The sequence below is a fragment of the Melospiza georgiana genome, chromosome 1 (assembly GCF_028018845.1).
Source record: "Melospiza georgiana isolate bMelGeo1 chromosome 1, bMelGeo1.pri, whole genome shotgun sequence".
NCBI classification, from domain to species: Eukaryota; Metazoa; Chordata; class Aves; order Passeriformes; family Passerellidae; genus Melospiza; species Melospiza georgiana.
The window spans coordinates 132,756,181-132,771,806 of NC_080430.1; the positions used below are offsets into that span (position 1 = coordinate 132,756,181).

Here is a 15,626-nt window from a genome sequence, read left to right on the forward strand (position 1 = left end):
TTAGGAATGTCACCTCTGCTCCCAATATCAATTAAGGATTCAATACTTCTAAATAAATATGCATTTGGCATCTACTTCCATTCAATTTTCAAATAGCTGTAATGCCAGTTCCTTCAGTCTCCACCTCTCTTCCTCACCTCTAATCTTTCATTCCATACTAAATGCACTTCCATAAATACTGCAGCAAACAGAAGATACAGTAACTTTCAATTGAACAATTCTGCATAGCACCATAACTCAGCCAGGACACAGATCATCATCATCTGGTTTTCAGAAAATCAACACATTGCAATATTCTTTGACGATAGCAGCTAGGGCTATTTCAAAACGATAGGTTTTTTGTAAAACTGTTTCTGAAACGCATTCCACTATCTGTTCATTATTACGAGCTTTATTAGAAAATTCCAAGTATTAGAAAATATATTATAAACATCACATTTGCTGGACACCAAGAAATACACTAGTAATAGTTTGGATAGTATCTGAATTCAAGTTCTTCACATTTCAGAAAGCATTTTTAAAAGGTAATTTTGACTTCTTTAGGTGAACGTGGAGCATTCTCATGGTTCAACTCCACCTGGCAACTAAGTACCATGCAGCTGCTTGCTCATTATTTCTCTGAGTGTGATGGGAAGAAGACTCAGAAAAAGAAATACAAAAACTCATGGGTTGAGGACTGCTAAGAACAGTTAAGCAGTTCGGAAAAAGTCAGAGTGAAATATTATAATAAAAAATATCATTTTAATGACAAAAAAAAACCCCTAACAACAGCAAATAGGTAAATCCAAGAAGAACAAGTGATGCACAATGCAATTGATCACCACCCTCTGACTGATGCCCAGCCTGTTCCCAAGAAGGGGTTAGCCCCTTCCAGCCAAGTTCCCCTCCTCCCTCCCCCACCCAGTTTTCATAATAAACATGACATCCCATGGTATGGAATATCCCTTTGGTCAGTGTAGATCAGTTGTCCTGGCTGTGCTCTCTCCCAACTTCTTGTGAAGCTCCTCATTCACAGAGCATGAGACACTGGAAATCCTTGACTTAGGGTAAGCACTGCTTAGCAATAACCAAAACATCAGTGTGTTATCAATGTTATTCTCATGCTGAATCCAAACCAGAGCACTGTATCAGCTGCTAGGAAGAAAATGAACTCAATCCCAGCTGAAACCAGGACAAGCATATAAAAATGCTACCAAGCAGCTACAGGGGCTGCAGAGCTGTTCTCTGCATGTGTTCCAATACAGTTAGTTGGCTTTACTGACTTTTCTGACTCTCTGAAGCATTACAAATGGAGAAGCTTGCACACTTCTCATATTGCTGACTTGTGACCACTCATGCTCTCTCTGAAGAAGTGGATTCATGCATGCCTCCAAATGCCCCGCCAAGTCACCTCTCAGTCCCAGCCTCAAAAAAGATCCAAAGCTATATCATGCTTTTCACAAATCAGCCCAGACTTCTTCAGAAAGAAAATCTAGGAGCAGAGATCAAAAAGAAGCCATGGTGTTACCTAAACAGAACAAGTCCAGATTATGTTGTGGCACACATTCAGGGACAGGTTAACTACTGCCAATGACTCCTCTCCAGTAAAGAGTTACTGGGCAGGCAACTAGGGGGAGGAATAAAGGATCTGTATTGCTCTAAACATGTAGTAGCCAAAGAAAGAGTGTTACAAAATAGAGCACCTCTTGTATAAACCGTGTATCTTTCATATTTTCTCATGTAAATGATTTTATTAACAGAGCTCTACAGTTCAAGCACTCAGGCTTTGTGTGTGGCATCAGTCATGCCCTGCCAGTCCTGCTCTGGCTGCAGCTCAGATGTGGGCAGGAGGATGGACCTGTCCTGACCCAGTCCTCAGTCCAGCGCTGCTGCCTGGGCCTGCCTGACCAGAGCTCCCATCACAGCCAGCAGGCTCCTACACAAAGATCACTGCAGGCATTAAGGTCACCAATAACAGTGTAAGATTTTAGAAATACTGTGTTAAAGGACAGTGTGCATCTGTCAGCATTCCACTATACGGCTGAACCCTTTTCCATTTCCTCTCTACTCCTCAACTAGTCTTTTTCACAATAGATAAGCATTTTAAGTGTAAGCTTTCAGACTGGGAAAAAACTCCCAGAAAAAAAAGGAATTCTGTTACCAACCAGAAAATGAAAATATATAATTTCAGTAACATAACACTACAGTGTTAAACAAATAATGTACTAAGAAAATGAAAACTATTTACATTTTTGAAAAATTCATTATTTCCACATACCTTACTTAAAAAGCACTGTGAGAATTACAAACCTTGCTGCTAAAGAGTTCTAAATAATTATATTCAAAGCAGACTACTCCTTTATCTAGTACAAGTCAGCCTTATGCTAGGAAAATTAACAATACATTGAAAACTGTACATGTACATTCTAGTCAAACACACAGAAAGACCAGTTCATATACCACTGACAGGCTGTTGTCACCAAAGACATTTGGTTTTGGTTTTTCTCAGAATATTTATGGCAGCCTTGAGAATGCAGAAAGTTCTTTAAAACAAATATTATACAAAACTTGCATCTAGAACAAAAAAAAAATGAAAACATTCTGAAAGAATGACAAAGCACAGGGGAAAAGAACTATTGTGAAGCCAATAGTTTCAAAACCAAACACCCACTCATAACTGGCATGGTTTAAGTCACAGAGAACAAAAATTCCTGCCCAGAAATGACATGTCAGCTAACATTGAAATGTGAGTTGCAGGAAGAAAAGAGAAAAATGCTTACCTGTGAATAGAAAAAGAAGCAATAGACCTAATGAGGGATGCCACTGCTCCAACTTTAGCAGCTTCCACTGCTCCCTGTAACCTGTATTGCACAGTTTCACCATAACTGATGAAAGGTTGGTTGTAGACGACAATCTTCCCCTTGGCCTCCCGAGCTCGTTTGCGCAGTTCATCAAATGAGGCTACAACCATCACTTCTGCTGTAATTCCTGAAAGAAAGTATTACAGTGGTTTTAGCACTGCTTTCCTATAGCTCTCCTGTGGCCACTTCTAGCAGACAGAAAAGCATGGACTGTGCAGCACTCAGGAAATCAGCGTTAGGTTTTATTCCTGAGGAAGGAAGATGATGTGAAATGCTACATCAGGGATCAGTACCAAACAGATGAGCTAGAACCCTGTAAACCATGCTATCAGGCTGGAATTAAAACATAACCTGAAGGGCAAGAAGGATACATGGGGGGAATTTTGCTCTCTGCATCGGCTTTAATGTCTTACTGTAATCATTTGTAGTACCAAAACATTTGCAAAAGCTGCCCATGAGATTAATTAAAAAAAGATAGTAATCTTTTCATGGAAATGTTTTGATATGTTGCTAAACAACTTAGCTTAACATAAGACAGCTGGAAGCCCATCTTTTTAGACTGTAACTCCTATAAAATTATTTAATTAGTAAATTAAATTAAATTAAAGCTCTGCAGTGTCAACAAATTTTGCAGTGTGCTTAATAATAATAATAATAATATCATCTTCATATTTAAATCAGGAGAATATAACAGTTCTATTGGATCTCCTTTGGGGAGTTTTTCTAGGAATCCACACTTCCCGGTTCATGATACATAAAACACAGGCAGGTTCCTGTGCAGGACAATTCACACACATTAAGTTAGATCCCACCCCAATCTTTGTTTTTAATAGTTGGAATAGTTTTAAATTGCTGTATTATCTTACTTGAAAAAACAAAGAATGTTACAGATAAGACAGAGAATCCTTCTAACTTTTAAGGACATTAATTGAGGAATTATATTTCACAGCATTTGAGAAGTAATTCATTAAAATGACAACAATGCTGAAAATTCAATTTTGTTGATTGGTTACAGAGATAAGTAGAGACTGCTTAACAACACAGGCTGGTACTTTGCTTCTAAATATAGAAGAAGTAATGGATGTCTGAAATTTTTGTGTTGTACATTTCATCCGATAGTCACAAAATACATAAATGAAAGCTGAAACTAATAATAAATCCTCTAGCGAGGATTTGTCAGAATGAAGTGAAATTATCATGCTTTTAAGAACAAAATTATTCTCCTTTTTTTCCCAGTTGGTTGGTTGTTGGTTTTTTGTGTGTGAAATAAGAATTATTTAGAGGATTTCAGAGACTTGTATTTAAAGCCACAATAAACAAGAAAAACTCTTAGAAAAATAGGAAGGTAATGTCTCCCAGCATCAGTGTGCCCAGGCTCACGGCTTCTTTAAGATGAAATCACACTTCAAAACCTTAAAGAAACCATTCCAGAAGTTTGGTTTCATTAGAATGTACCACTAAGAGTAGGACAGACATTTACTGCTACAACAAAAGTGAGTTTCAGCTACAATAATAGCCTAGTGTGAGAGGGATCAAAATTTTAACTATTCAGATTCTTACCTTAACCTGTCAATGTTTTAGAAAGGCAAACCAAAGAATCACCTTCACATATTACTAGCTGCTGTTGGCGGCAGGTGAGCATACTAGCAGACTCCAACTGCTTGTAATTAATGGCAGGTTCAGCCACCTAGCTAAGGAACCTCTCAGCAACAGGATAATTTTGGGTAGGAAACCATGCAACTGAAAATAAAGCCAGGTATCTGCAAAATTTCATTTTCCACAAGAGAAGTTGGGTTGATACTGCAATCTCTATTTCATTTTATCTCTCCCCAGTGCTCCACTTGGATCGTGCAGCAGGCACTGGAAGGACACATGTCTTGGTGGCTGTTTGTCAAGGGAAGCAAGGAGTGTAATTCTTCTGGGCATTACTGCATACATGAACAAACACCAACTCTGCAAAGCTTTTCAAGAAAGCTAAACACAGCTAGTAAGTACGATTCCTAAGAAATAGGAATCATAATAACAATAATTCCTAATTAAAATTCCTAAGAAATGTGATGGTGAAATGAATGTATGGCCCTTCCTAGATGACAGGCATCAGGAGTTTGTACAGTGAGAATTACTGGAAATTTGTACTAAGGGAAGAGTTGCAAATTATAGCTCAGTATCTCTACCCTCAAATGTCCCCAAAGATGCTAAATAAAGGCATCCTTTGATAAAATGAAGAAAACAAATGTTCTTTCTGCAAGTTTTACTTAATGGCAGCATGGTATACATAGAACATGAATTACACTACTTTCCATAACAACATAAAACTTCACTCTTGTGTAGCTTCTGACTAATTCAATTACTCATTTGCATTTTAGTGCCATTTTATATAATTTCAGATTCTTTGACTGAAGTTACAAGAGCAATGTTTATCTTAAACAAATATGTGGACATACATACACAAATCACCCTTAAACCTTTTGTGCAAAAGGAGAAATAGAACAAAAATCCCAACAGTTTACCTGTTTAAGGAGAATGAGTTATTTCCTTTAGAAATTGGAAATGGTCCACCTTACTGAGCCTTTAAGCAAACTAGAAATCTACCCTAACATCTCCTACCAATTCAGTGCCTCATGGCTCTGCTTCCCATGGTACTGTCTCTTACACTTATCATTACATTATTGGCGGTGTGTTATTGAACAGAATTTTTCAGAAACCCCATGTAAGGAGGGAGACAGACTTCCTGCTTACTTAAGCAAGATATAAAGATTATAAAACACACAGTCCAAGAGATGAATACAGAGTATTTGGGGAATTAGCAAAGTAAAGGGCATGAATCATAGAAAGCAGAATTTCAAACATGACCAACTTGGCTAAGTGAGTAAAGCTGAAGACTATTCATTTGATCTCATCACATGAAACATATTGTTGGGTTGGGTGAGTGAACAATAAATCTAGGTAGTACTATGGGTTCCCTCTCATTTCTCATATTAAACAGAAAATTGTATGCTATTCTTTCTGAGAATTAAGGTATAGGAAGGGTATTAATGGTGGGAACAAGCAAGCAATTTTCACTTATCAACAAAATTTTATTTTACAAAGTCCTCTGTACGCTGAAATGTGTGTTTCTATTTCAAAACTTGAATATGTCACAGCTTTGAGGATCACACTGCTAGTTGAAATAATAGTACGGTATGCATTAGCCATCTAAAATCTGTCACAGGCAGGTTGAACACATGACTGATTGTGTATATATATAAATTTATATACATATATATTTTTATATGTATATATATTTTTTTATATATACACATGCACACACACATATATATAAAAGCACCCATAAATCAGCTGTGTGTAATACTGCTGTACAGAAGAAGTCTGATTCCTGGCATCAACAATTCTGTCTGGAGAGTCACCTCCTCACAGCTGTTTACCTCCCAGCAGTGAAGGAGTAGATTAGTTCAAAGGGGATTCCTCACAAGATAACTTCTCCCCAAGATGAACTGCAGCTAATACTTAAGTAATATCAGTATCTAGATATGTGCATCTGTCTGTGTTAGTAACAAGTTTCAGTGAAGAGAAAGAAAAAAAGGAAAAAGAAAAACCCTATGATCAGATTTTTAGAAACTGGTGGATCTTTATTAAAACATCAATGAAATTTCATACAGAATACATTTTTACTTATCCCAGAAACACTCCATCCACAAACACAAAGAAATTCAATCAAGTTAGTTATAATCTATTATTATATTAAAAAGATTTATATTTAGTAAACCCAGAAAGAAATATTACTTGCATACTGTTTAATCTTATTAGATACCAATTTCCTCATTACTTAACTATGGCCTTACTCTCTTCTTTTTTTCCCCCAGTCTCATTTTTGTCATTCAGGTAATAAAATCAGTACCTTGGAGATCCAGTTACAAAGCCAAATGCAGTCATCATTAATTTGACAATAAATTCTTTTCAATAGCAGCAAGCAAACAACTCATTCCTATGGACCTCCTAAACTTCATTTACTTCACACTAAAGTAAGAATTATGATTTCTTCTACAAATCACAGTATGGAACAGTGATGCTATTGACCCACATGCACTGAAGCTACCACTGGCAAATAAATAAGCTGATAGGCAAGGCAATTTTTGCTGAAAACAACTAAAATACAGTAATTCTAAGCCTAGACAAGACAAATCTAGAAAAGAAGTATCAACACAAAAAGTCAACAACACATGTAATTGTTCTGACAACAGCGGAAATTCTGAAACTGGAGGAGATGTATCTGAAACATGTCCTGGCCTCTCATGTAGCCATGAGAGCAAGGAGGAGACAGGATGTTACCTCCCCATTCATCAGAACCAGGCATCAGGATATCAGGGCAGGAAATCAAGACAGCCCTTCATGGTAGAGCAGGAGCAACAACACACCACAGCCACAGTGCCTGACCCCCACGTGGTGATTGCAGGCCTGCCTCACACACCAGCCACTCTCACACCTCATCTCCTGCAACATCCCAGATTTCTCTGTTTCTACTTCAGCTCTGCCCACAAAGCTAACTTAGCCCAGAGCTACTTCATCAGGCGTACTGTATTCTATACTGACCCTGGAAACATGCAAGCAGTAGCCCCAAGCTTTTCTTACCTTAGTCTGGCTATTCCCATTGTCCTTCAGACTTGAGCATCTCTCCAGATTAAAAGTAACATGCCCTGCTTCTTTCAGACACAGCCCACAAGCACTGTCTGGTGCCCATTTGCAAGGTAGCTTCTTTCACAGAGCCTAGAATTTTTTTGCATGGGTCATATGATACAAAGGTAGGTAGGTAGGTAGGTAGGTAGGTAGGTAGGTAGGTAGGTAGGTAGGTAGGTAGGTATGTCTGGAGATAAGGCAGTTGTTGGGACAGGTCAAAGGAAAGAAGGTCTTGGGGAGTGGAGGGGAAATGCAAATATATGCTTCAAAGCTAAGTAAGATTAGAGACCTGGCATTAAATCCTTTTTTTAAGTTCAACATCCTCTAAAATCAGCTCAGAAAACATTTTCCTCCTCAACTTCTAGCACACCACTCTTAAAAACATATTGCTTTCCAAAAACTCTCCAGGAATTTGTTCAGCTTTCCTGCAATGCTCCACAAACTTCAACTAGATTTTTAGAAAAACAGACTCAAATTCTGTGTTTCTAATGACCTCATCCAATTACGGTTTTGTGTCAGGCTGAAGCAAATGAAAGATTAATATCATCACTTCTTTTTTTTCCCCCCTCAAAAATTATTAGCATGTACTGAAAATCTGAAATATTCTAACACCTAGAAACACATTTGCTCTGTCCACACATATAAACATATACTAATATAATAATTATAATATGAAGCAAATACTAAATATTTTAAGGGAACTGTAGAATGAAGAAGAGGGTTTTATCAGGAAGAAGAATTTTGTAAAATATGAACTATACTTCTAGAAAATGTGACCTTCCTACTCTGTGGAACAGCAAAGAGAAATACTTCATGAAAATAAAATTACACGAGACAGTTATAAAAAAGGATGTGAGGCTATTCAGCTCTGATGTTTTGCACAGAGACTAAACATATGGTACCATTCCTTAAGAACACAGAGAAAAATATACACTATATAATAGTTAGGTTTTTTACAAATATGACTTAAAATTTCCAGCAAGTACTGGATCTCTTTAGAACAGTTTGGTTTCAATGACATGTAGCTTACTGCACAGCACAAATCCTAGGAGGAAATGGGTTTGTCCTAATCCCCAGCACAAAGCCTTGGATGCCAAAAGAGTGGGGCAACAGGTTAGGTGCTCCCAGGAGCAGCCCTGGACAGAGCACAGGCTTGCTATGCAATGTGTAGGGAGAATCAGGCACCCAAAACTAAGATCCACAAAAATCAGTTCCTGAGGACACAGGTGCTCAAGGCAGGAAGAGCTGAGGACAACAATTTTCTCCTCAGTGAGCCAAAAGTGCCAGTCACTGCTGGCTATCCCTTGGGATGAAGGTAATGTGGCCATCCAGCTGTGTCTGCATACCCCACACACGCAGAAAATCATACTCAAATCCTGCCCTCAATAGCTTCAGCCTGGCCTTAACAGCCTTGAGGTAACCACCCTCAACTCAGTGACGCTGCAAAAAGACAAGACCAGAAAATTCACTTGTTTACCACTGGCAATCAACACAGTTCACCTGAACAGTGGTTAAAGTAGCAACTGGAACCCATGTTGTCCCCAGACAGCATGTCCATCTCAAAGCCATGCAGATACTTCTACCCTCTAAATCTTTGAAATGCTACTGCACTAACTTCTAGCCCAGATGCTGGGCCAGTGAACACCACAGTGTCTGATGTCCTTCACAAATGTCACCTTCTACATTCCATGAAAACCAGAAGCATAATTACCACAGTACAAGCAGTGCTACTCTAAGTAATAATAAACAATTCAGGTATGCAATACTGAGCCTCATGGTCTCAAGATGTCCATCAATAGCTCCTCACACATGAAAGAAGAGGAATCCAGTGAAGACAGGAGGGCTTTGCTGTGCACTGTGCTCTCATGCCTGTGACTCTCTCCAACCCCTGTTCTCTGCACTGAACCCCTCATCTAAGGGGTACCCAAGTCCCTCCAGAAGCATCTCTTCCAGGAGATCAGTGGTCATCCAAAATGCTGGCAACCTAAGGGTAAATCCTCTGATACACTTTAAAAATAACTTTTTTATTGGCCTTTTGTTTATCTAGCCGAATTCCCTAATCCACTTCACCACTGAGATAAAGAAGAGGATGATCAACACTGGGGACAAAATGCATCAATGAGGACAGGAGCTAGACCACCTCTTTCAGCAGCATTCCTGGTGGACCGACAGCAACAGCCCACACCAACAACTTCAAGACAACATTATCCCCATTTTATACAGAACAGACTGGAATTGCTTTCATATTATGTAACTGCAAAGCTCCTATCACCTATAAGAGCACAGCTGGAGCAAATGTTGACAGTTAAACAAACAAAAAAAATCCCTTGAACACAAAAAATAGGAAAAAGTCTGCCAATGGATAATTTTCATATTTTTTTAATTACAGTTTTGCTGCAACCAGCAGTATATAAAAAAACAGAGACTGTTCCTTTTTTTTGAAGAGACATTTCAAGGTAGGCTGCTCTGAAGTTGGTTCTGCTTGTCAGTATTTCTTTAAAATTAAAGGGCATGGTCACTCATCAGGGTAAAAAAAGTGCATTTTAAAACACATGCAAAAAAACAAACTCTTTGATACTTTATGGTCAAACATCTGCTAAACTACCACTTTCCTTCAATTATGGGATTCTCAAAGCAACAATTATATTTGGGAGATATAATCAGTACCACCAGAAATCAACACAATCTCTCTCTCTATATATATATCTATGTCTTGCCAATGTTGAAACACTGTAAATGAGACAAAGACATTGACTAAATATGGTAAACCCCCAGTTTTCCAGCTCCCAAAACCGAGCACTTTCTATCATTCAATCCTGTTTGCTACCTAGGAATCCATTTCTTCAAGGTGATGACTATTTTCAGCCCCTGCTGATTTCTGGAAATCCAGGTCACTCTCTTTTATGTTTCTTCTCTCCCTGTCACTAAAGCGGGCAGTGAAGTGACTCCCTCCTTGTAAAGAGATCAAAGGAAGTGAAAACTTTCTCTTTGACCCAGCACCTTCAAATCTTGGAATACACTTGGAGAGGGAGAATGTTGGAGGTTTTTCCTCTTCAATAGAAAAATCTAACCTTTTCTGTACTCTCCTTTTTTGCTGTAAATCAGATGGAATCTGGGAACTCGACATCTTGGCATATTTCCCAGTCATGAAGAAGAAAGTAGGATTTTATCCACAAGATCACAAGGTACTGAAAAGCCTCCTGCACATCACCCAACTGTTCTGTATCTGAGCGAAAGTGGGCAAATCTCATAAAATCAAATAAATGAGAAAAGCTCTGTGCACATCCCAGTAGGGTTTCAATGCCATAGGCATGAGTTAGAAGACCTGCAGGAAGAGACACTCCTGGTATCCTGGAGTCAATTGACTGGCTTGGACTTCATAGCTAAAAATATTGCTACTATTTAGGGCTTCCTGTTCCTGCCCTGAAGCATTGCAGATTTTTTCTACACTTGCATGGTGTATGCTGAAATGGAAAGTAACCAACCTCAGCATGTGCTCTAGCCATTGGGTTCCTCTTAGAAAACACTGGTTTGAATTTCCATGGACAGAAGGGAAATTAAACCCTGCATTTCCAACATCCAAAGCCAGGTGTCCTGGTTTAGGGCAAATTTGGGGGGAAACCTCTGAATGGGGTCCCTCTAGAAAGCAAATTCAAGTGGCCCCTCCGCCAACTGGTTCAGGAAAATATTTCCTTGGAGAAAAGTGGAAGATACTGTTTATTTAACAAGCAAAGTGTTTACAAGCATAAAAAATGAATAATATTAAACAATAAAACCTCTCGATGTTCTGAAGAGATGGCAAATTGAGGAAAGTCCTTGTCATGGGGTGTAACTCAGCTTGCTCAGTCTCTTATCAGTCCCTCCTGCACTGGAGAATGCTGTATCCCAAACCCTGATGGGCCACAGGTGTGAGGTCCCAGTGTTTTTCTGGGTTTTTAATACAGAGCAGGTTTCAACAGTTTCAAGAAAAAGCAAAAACACAGTCCAGGGAACTTCTCTGCCTCAGCTAGCTAAAAAAAACCTAACTAAAAAGCAAAGAAGAGCTCTCACGTTGTCTGTCCGTGCTGCAGACAACAGTCCAGGAGCAGGAATTCAGAGGAGTGAGTGCAGTTTCTGAAAACAAACTGTGCTCTTCTTTTCCCCCTTCTTCGCTCTCAGAACCAGTCTTAAAGGTGCAGAACTCAATATGCAGCACAAACAGAACAGACAACTGGGGATACAGCATCATAAAGCAACCCCAAGGACCCCAGGTTTCTAACTGCCCTTAGGCTATTGCTATGGTAATGAAGAGCCCTCCTGAGCACTTGCTTGGGGTGCTGAGCTTCAGGAGGGGCTCTGAGAGAACCAAAGGACACCAAGTCCAGCACCAAGTTTTAAGCTTCTGTCAATGTCTGCTATTTTCTTAGCTTCTTCGGCCACAAGCCTGGGGCCAAATCATGGGAAGAGAGGAATACAGGACATAACTGAAAAGATGAAAAAGCAAGAAATGGTCTCCTGTACCTCCTGCTGGGATGGGGGAGTTAGCCCCTCTAACTTTAACCCCATTCAGAGACCTTAAAAGACAAGAAGTCCAACTCTGTCTCACAGGCATCAGTAGTGTCAAGGAAGGGATCTGTTTGGGCTGTATTGAGACAGTGGTTTGGAAACTGAGGGGTCTGGAACATATCCTGACAGGAACACTGACTTAAAACAAGTAGTAACTATCAAGCTAACAGCAAACAACTTCAGCAATCATCTGCACATTCCACTTTAGAGGCAAAGAATCATCATAGAGCCAACATCTGAAGGACAGGCTTCAGCCTTTAAAACGTCCCTCTGCCAAAGCTCAGCACAGCAGCAGTAGATCTCCCTAGTTTGATCCCATGTAACAACAGTACTGTAACAACAGGATAACTGGCATCAGGCATCTCATATTGAGTTGCATTATTTAGATTACAGGAAGAGGCATACCCCCACAACTTCATGCCTAGAACAAGATGTATCAGAACTGCTGATAATCCCTCAATTAGGGAAATTGTTCAACTATTTCTGATGCCATTTAAGGCAGCCTTCTATTCCTTTTTATTAAGAATAAGGCACCGCGACAATCCTCAGAAGTGATAATGCAGTGGTTTTATTAATAATAATAAACACATTTTTTATTCCATGCTTGGTATTAGTGAGAGTTTTAGGACAGGCACTTTTCCCAACAGCATGCCTTTGATTCCCCTGCCTGCAGAGGCTGGTGATGAGCAGCTTATGAGACATTTCCATCAGCCAGGAGGATGGTCCAGTGATCAGAACAAGAGCCAAGTGCTCACCAGGGATCAGCTACCCCACACAACCTTCCCAAGCACAAAAACCTGTCACAGTTTGCATACAGTGAGATGAGACCAGCAGAAATCAGAACAGGCACAAATGGTAGGAGAGTCAGAAGGTAAGTAATTTAATCAAAATTATTCCATGAAGTGTGAGAAATGTCCCAGTCTTTTGTGAGAGATTTCATTGCCATAAAGTCTTCTAGTACCAACACACATACCTCTTCAGAAACATGGCAGATCTCAGAGGAAAGTGAAATTGTGAGAAAGAATGATGTGGGGGTTTTGAACCAGCACTGGATAATACAATCATATTTTTCATGATACCAGATCTTTACAGATGAAAAAGAAGGACATAATTAGCCTGAGTGTTTTTAACATGTAAATTCAGTATACCACTAAAAAAAAAAAAAAGCAAACCTAGGAGTAAAACCAGGCAAGTGCAAATAACTACACAAGTAAGAAAGAGAAATGAAAAACAGACTTCTCAGGATGTGAAGATGTTTGCCAAAATTAAATTGCAGGTTCTCTTTTCAGGTTCAGCAACACTTCCTAAACACCAAAAAAGACCTTTTAATTTTAGCTTACTTTTTAGGAAGCTTGGAATAAGACTGGAAAGAATACAAAATAAGTCGTAGGCTTAAAATTTGCTCTAAATTTTCTTCTATCAAATACTAAACCTTGCACATTTCATCGGACAAACAGATAGTAATGGTTCTAGTTGCTTTGCATTTTAGGCATGTGTTTACCTCAATACAACAGAACTGTCTTAGATAAAATTCACAGCAGCAGTTTTGCAAACCAAGTATAATTTATTCCAAGCATATCTTAAACTACCCAGTTTTATTTGTTGCATTTTGACGAGCTATATATTTTTTCTAAACCCAACAGTTTTATATGTTGTTTCATTTCAAACAGAAAGGTTGCTATCACAAAAATTTACAATTCATAAAAAAAATTATGAGCATCATGTTACCTTTTGTTTCCTAAACTAAATTTATTTTCTCATAAAGGAATACAAATGCTTTTGAAGTGGTCTAGGAATAAGTATATTGTTTTTTATGGAGAGCAGTCACAGAAGAAGGTTCTCATCTGGCCTTTAAATAACAATCCTCAAAGCCTCACATCAATAAGTACAAATAGAGAATCTTATAAATCATTTTGTTTGTAGGCAATCTAATATTTTGGGGTTTAAAAGACCAGAATCTTTTTATGTGCAGCTAATGTTTATTCTTGCTCCTGAGTGACATATCACACATGATCATCTAAAAGGCAACACACAGTTCAGTGACAGGAAAGTGACAAAGCGAGCATGTAAACAGTGTGAACAGTGAGTTCCAAACTGAGCATGAGACAGGGGAAGGGAAGGGAAGGGAAGGGAAGGGAAGGGAAGGGAAGGGAAGGGAAGGGAAGGGAAGGGAAGGGAAGGGAAGGGAAGGGAAGGGAAGGGAAGGGAAGGGAAGGGAAGGGAAGGGAAGGGAAGGGAAGGGAAGGGAAGGGAAGGGAAGGGAAGGGAAGGGAAGGGAAGGGAAGGGAAGGGAAGGGAAGGGAAGGGAAAGGAAGGGAAGGGCACACAGATACCAACTGCTAGGTTTAGTGAGGGGCTTGAACTCTCCAAGCTTATCTCCTTTTCCTGCTGCCTTGCTTTTCACAGGAGTGAAGGGCTGAGCCTGGCAAAATAGGGCACATGAAGAGAAGGAGAAATCATGTGTCAACTTGACACCCCATGGAGAACTTTCTTCCTACCAACCACAATGGAGGACCAGAATCTTTGCAAATGACATTCAGCAGTGTTAAAAAAAAAAAAAAAAAAAAAAAAAAAAAAAAAAGGTATAAACTTAATGGAAATTTCAGGAATCAACTCTAATTTTACAAGTCTGTTCAACCAGACTCTATTAACATAAACTGCACCAGCCACAACCATGCCATAATAGAAAAGTCCTAGGAAAATAGCATCTTGTTTTGCAGAACTATTATAGCAAGAAGATAAGCACAGTTTGACTACTGAGAGAAGTTACCAGGGGTACAATACAGTTTCTCTTAAAAAGCAAGTCACATGTAATTCCAAAAGGAAGTGTTACCTTCTGGAGGAGTTGCAATACTGTTCCCAAGTCCCAAAATAGCAATGCTATGATTCCTTGGTTCCAGCATCACTGCAAACTCTTCTCCTCTTTCCCAGTGTGGTACTTTCACAGGCTCTAGATGCACATTTTCCAGCCCATCCTTCTGCAGGGCACTGAACATATATTTGATGGCTGCCTCTAAGTTTTTTGAACCACTAAGTCTAGGTCCTATGGTGTCAGCAAAAACTGCTAATCTTTCATAGGATCTGTTCTGAGCCTTTCCATGAACAGCAAGATCAATAATAGCCTTAGCAATATCAGTATAGCCAGCTATCTCATTTTTAATGTCTTCAAATGACTTCAGGGAACTTCCATCTCTTCTCAAAGATTTCCCAGCATACTGGTGTAATAAATTCATGAGAAATATTAAGAATAAGTGCTTCATTCTTTTTCTCTTTCTTCTTTTCCACAGATGGCCTGTTGGAGAGGAAAAAATAATAAAAAAAAGAAAGTTAAAAAAACCATACGCCTATCAGCAATACTTTTAGTTATTTGGATTGGCAGACAGAAATGAAATGAAACGAAATTAGTTTATCATGAAAATGCTTTGATCAGAACTAGCAGAAAAGTAAACTCAACTTGAAGACAGAGTTATTGAAAGCAAATGACCACTGGACACAAACTTTGTGGTCTTTAGAAATATTCTTGGAATGCTGCATCTCTTTAAATAAACACATTCTTCAAAGCATCAA

The 15,626-nt window shown here is 39.0% G+C and overlaps 1 protein-coding gene across 1 annotated transcript in view; it reads right to left on the reverse strand.

Moving 5' to 3' along the window:
• CPQ (carboxypeptidase Q) overlaps positions 1-15,626 on the reverse strand; it is a 146,665-nt gene that overhangs the window by 113,720 nt on the left and 17,319 nt on the right. Inside the window, exons 2-3 of the mRNA XM_058032012.1 lie at positions 14,893-15,351; positions 2,760-2,967 (exon numbers count right to left, since the gene is read on the reverse strand). Coding sequence (XP_057887995.1) covers positions 2,760-2,967; positions 14,893-15,319 — 635 coding nt within the window. The 5' untranslated portion in view covers positions 15,320-15,351. The remainder of the gene's footprint in view (positions 1-2,759; positions 2,968-14,892; positions 15,352-15,626) is intronic.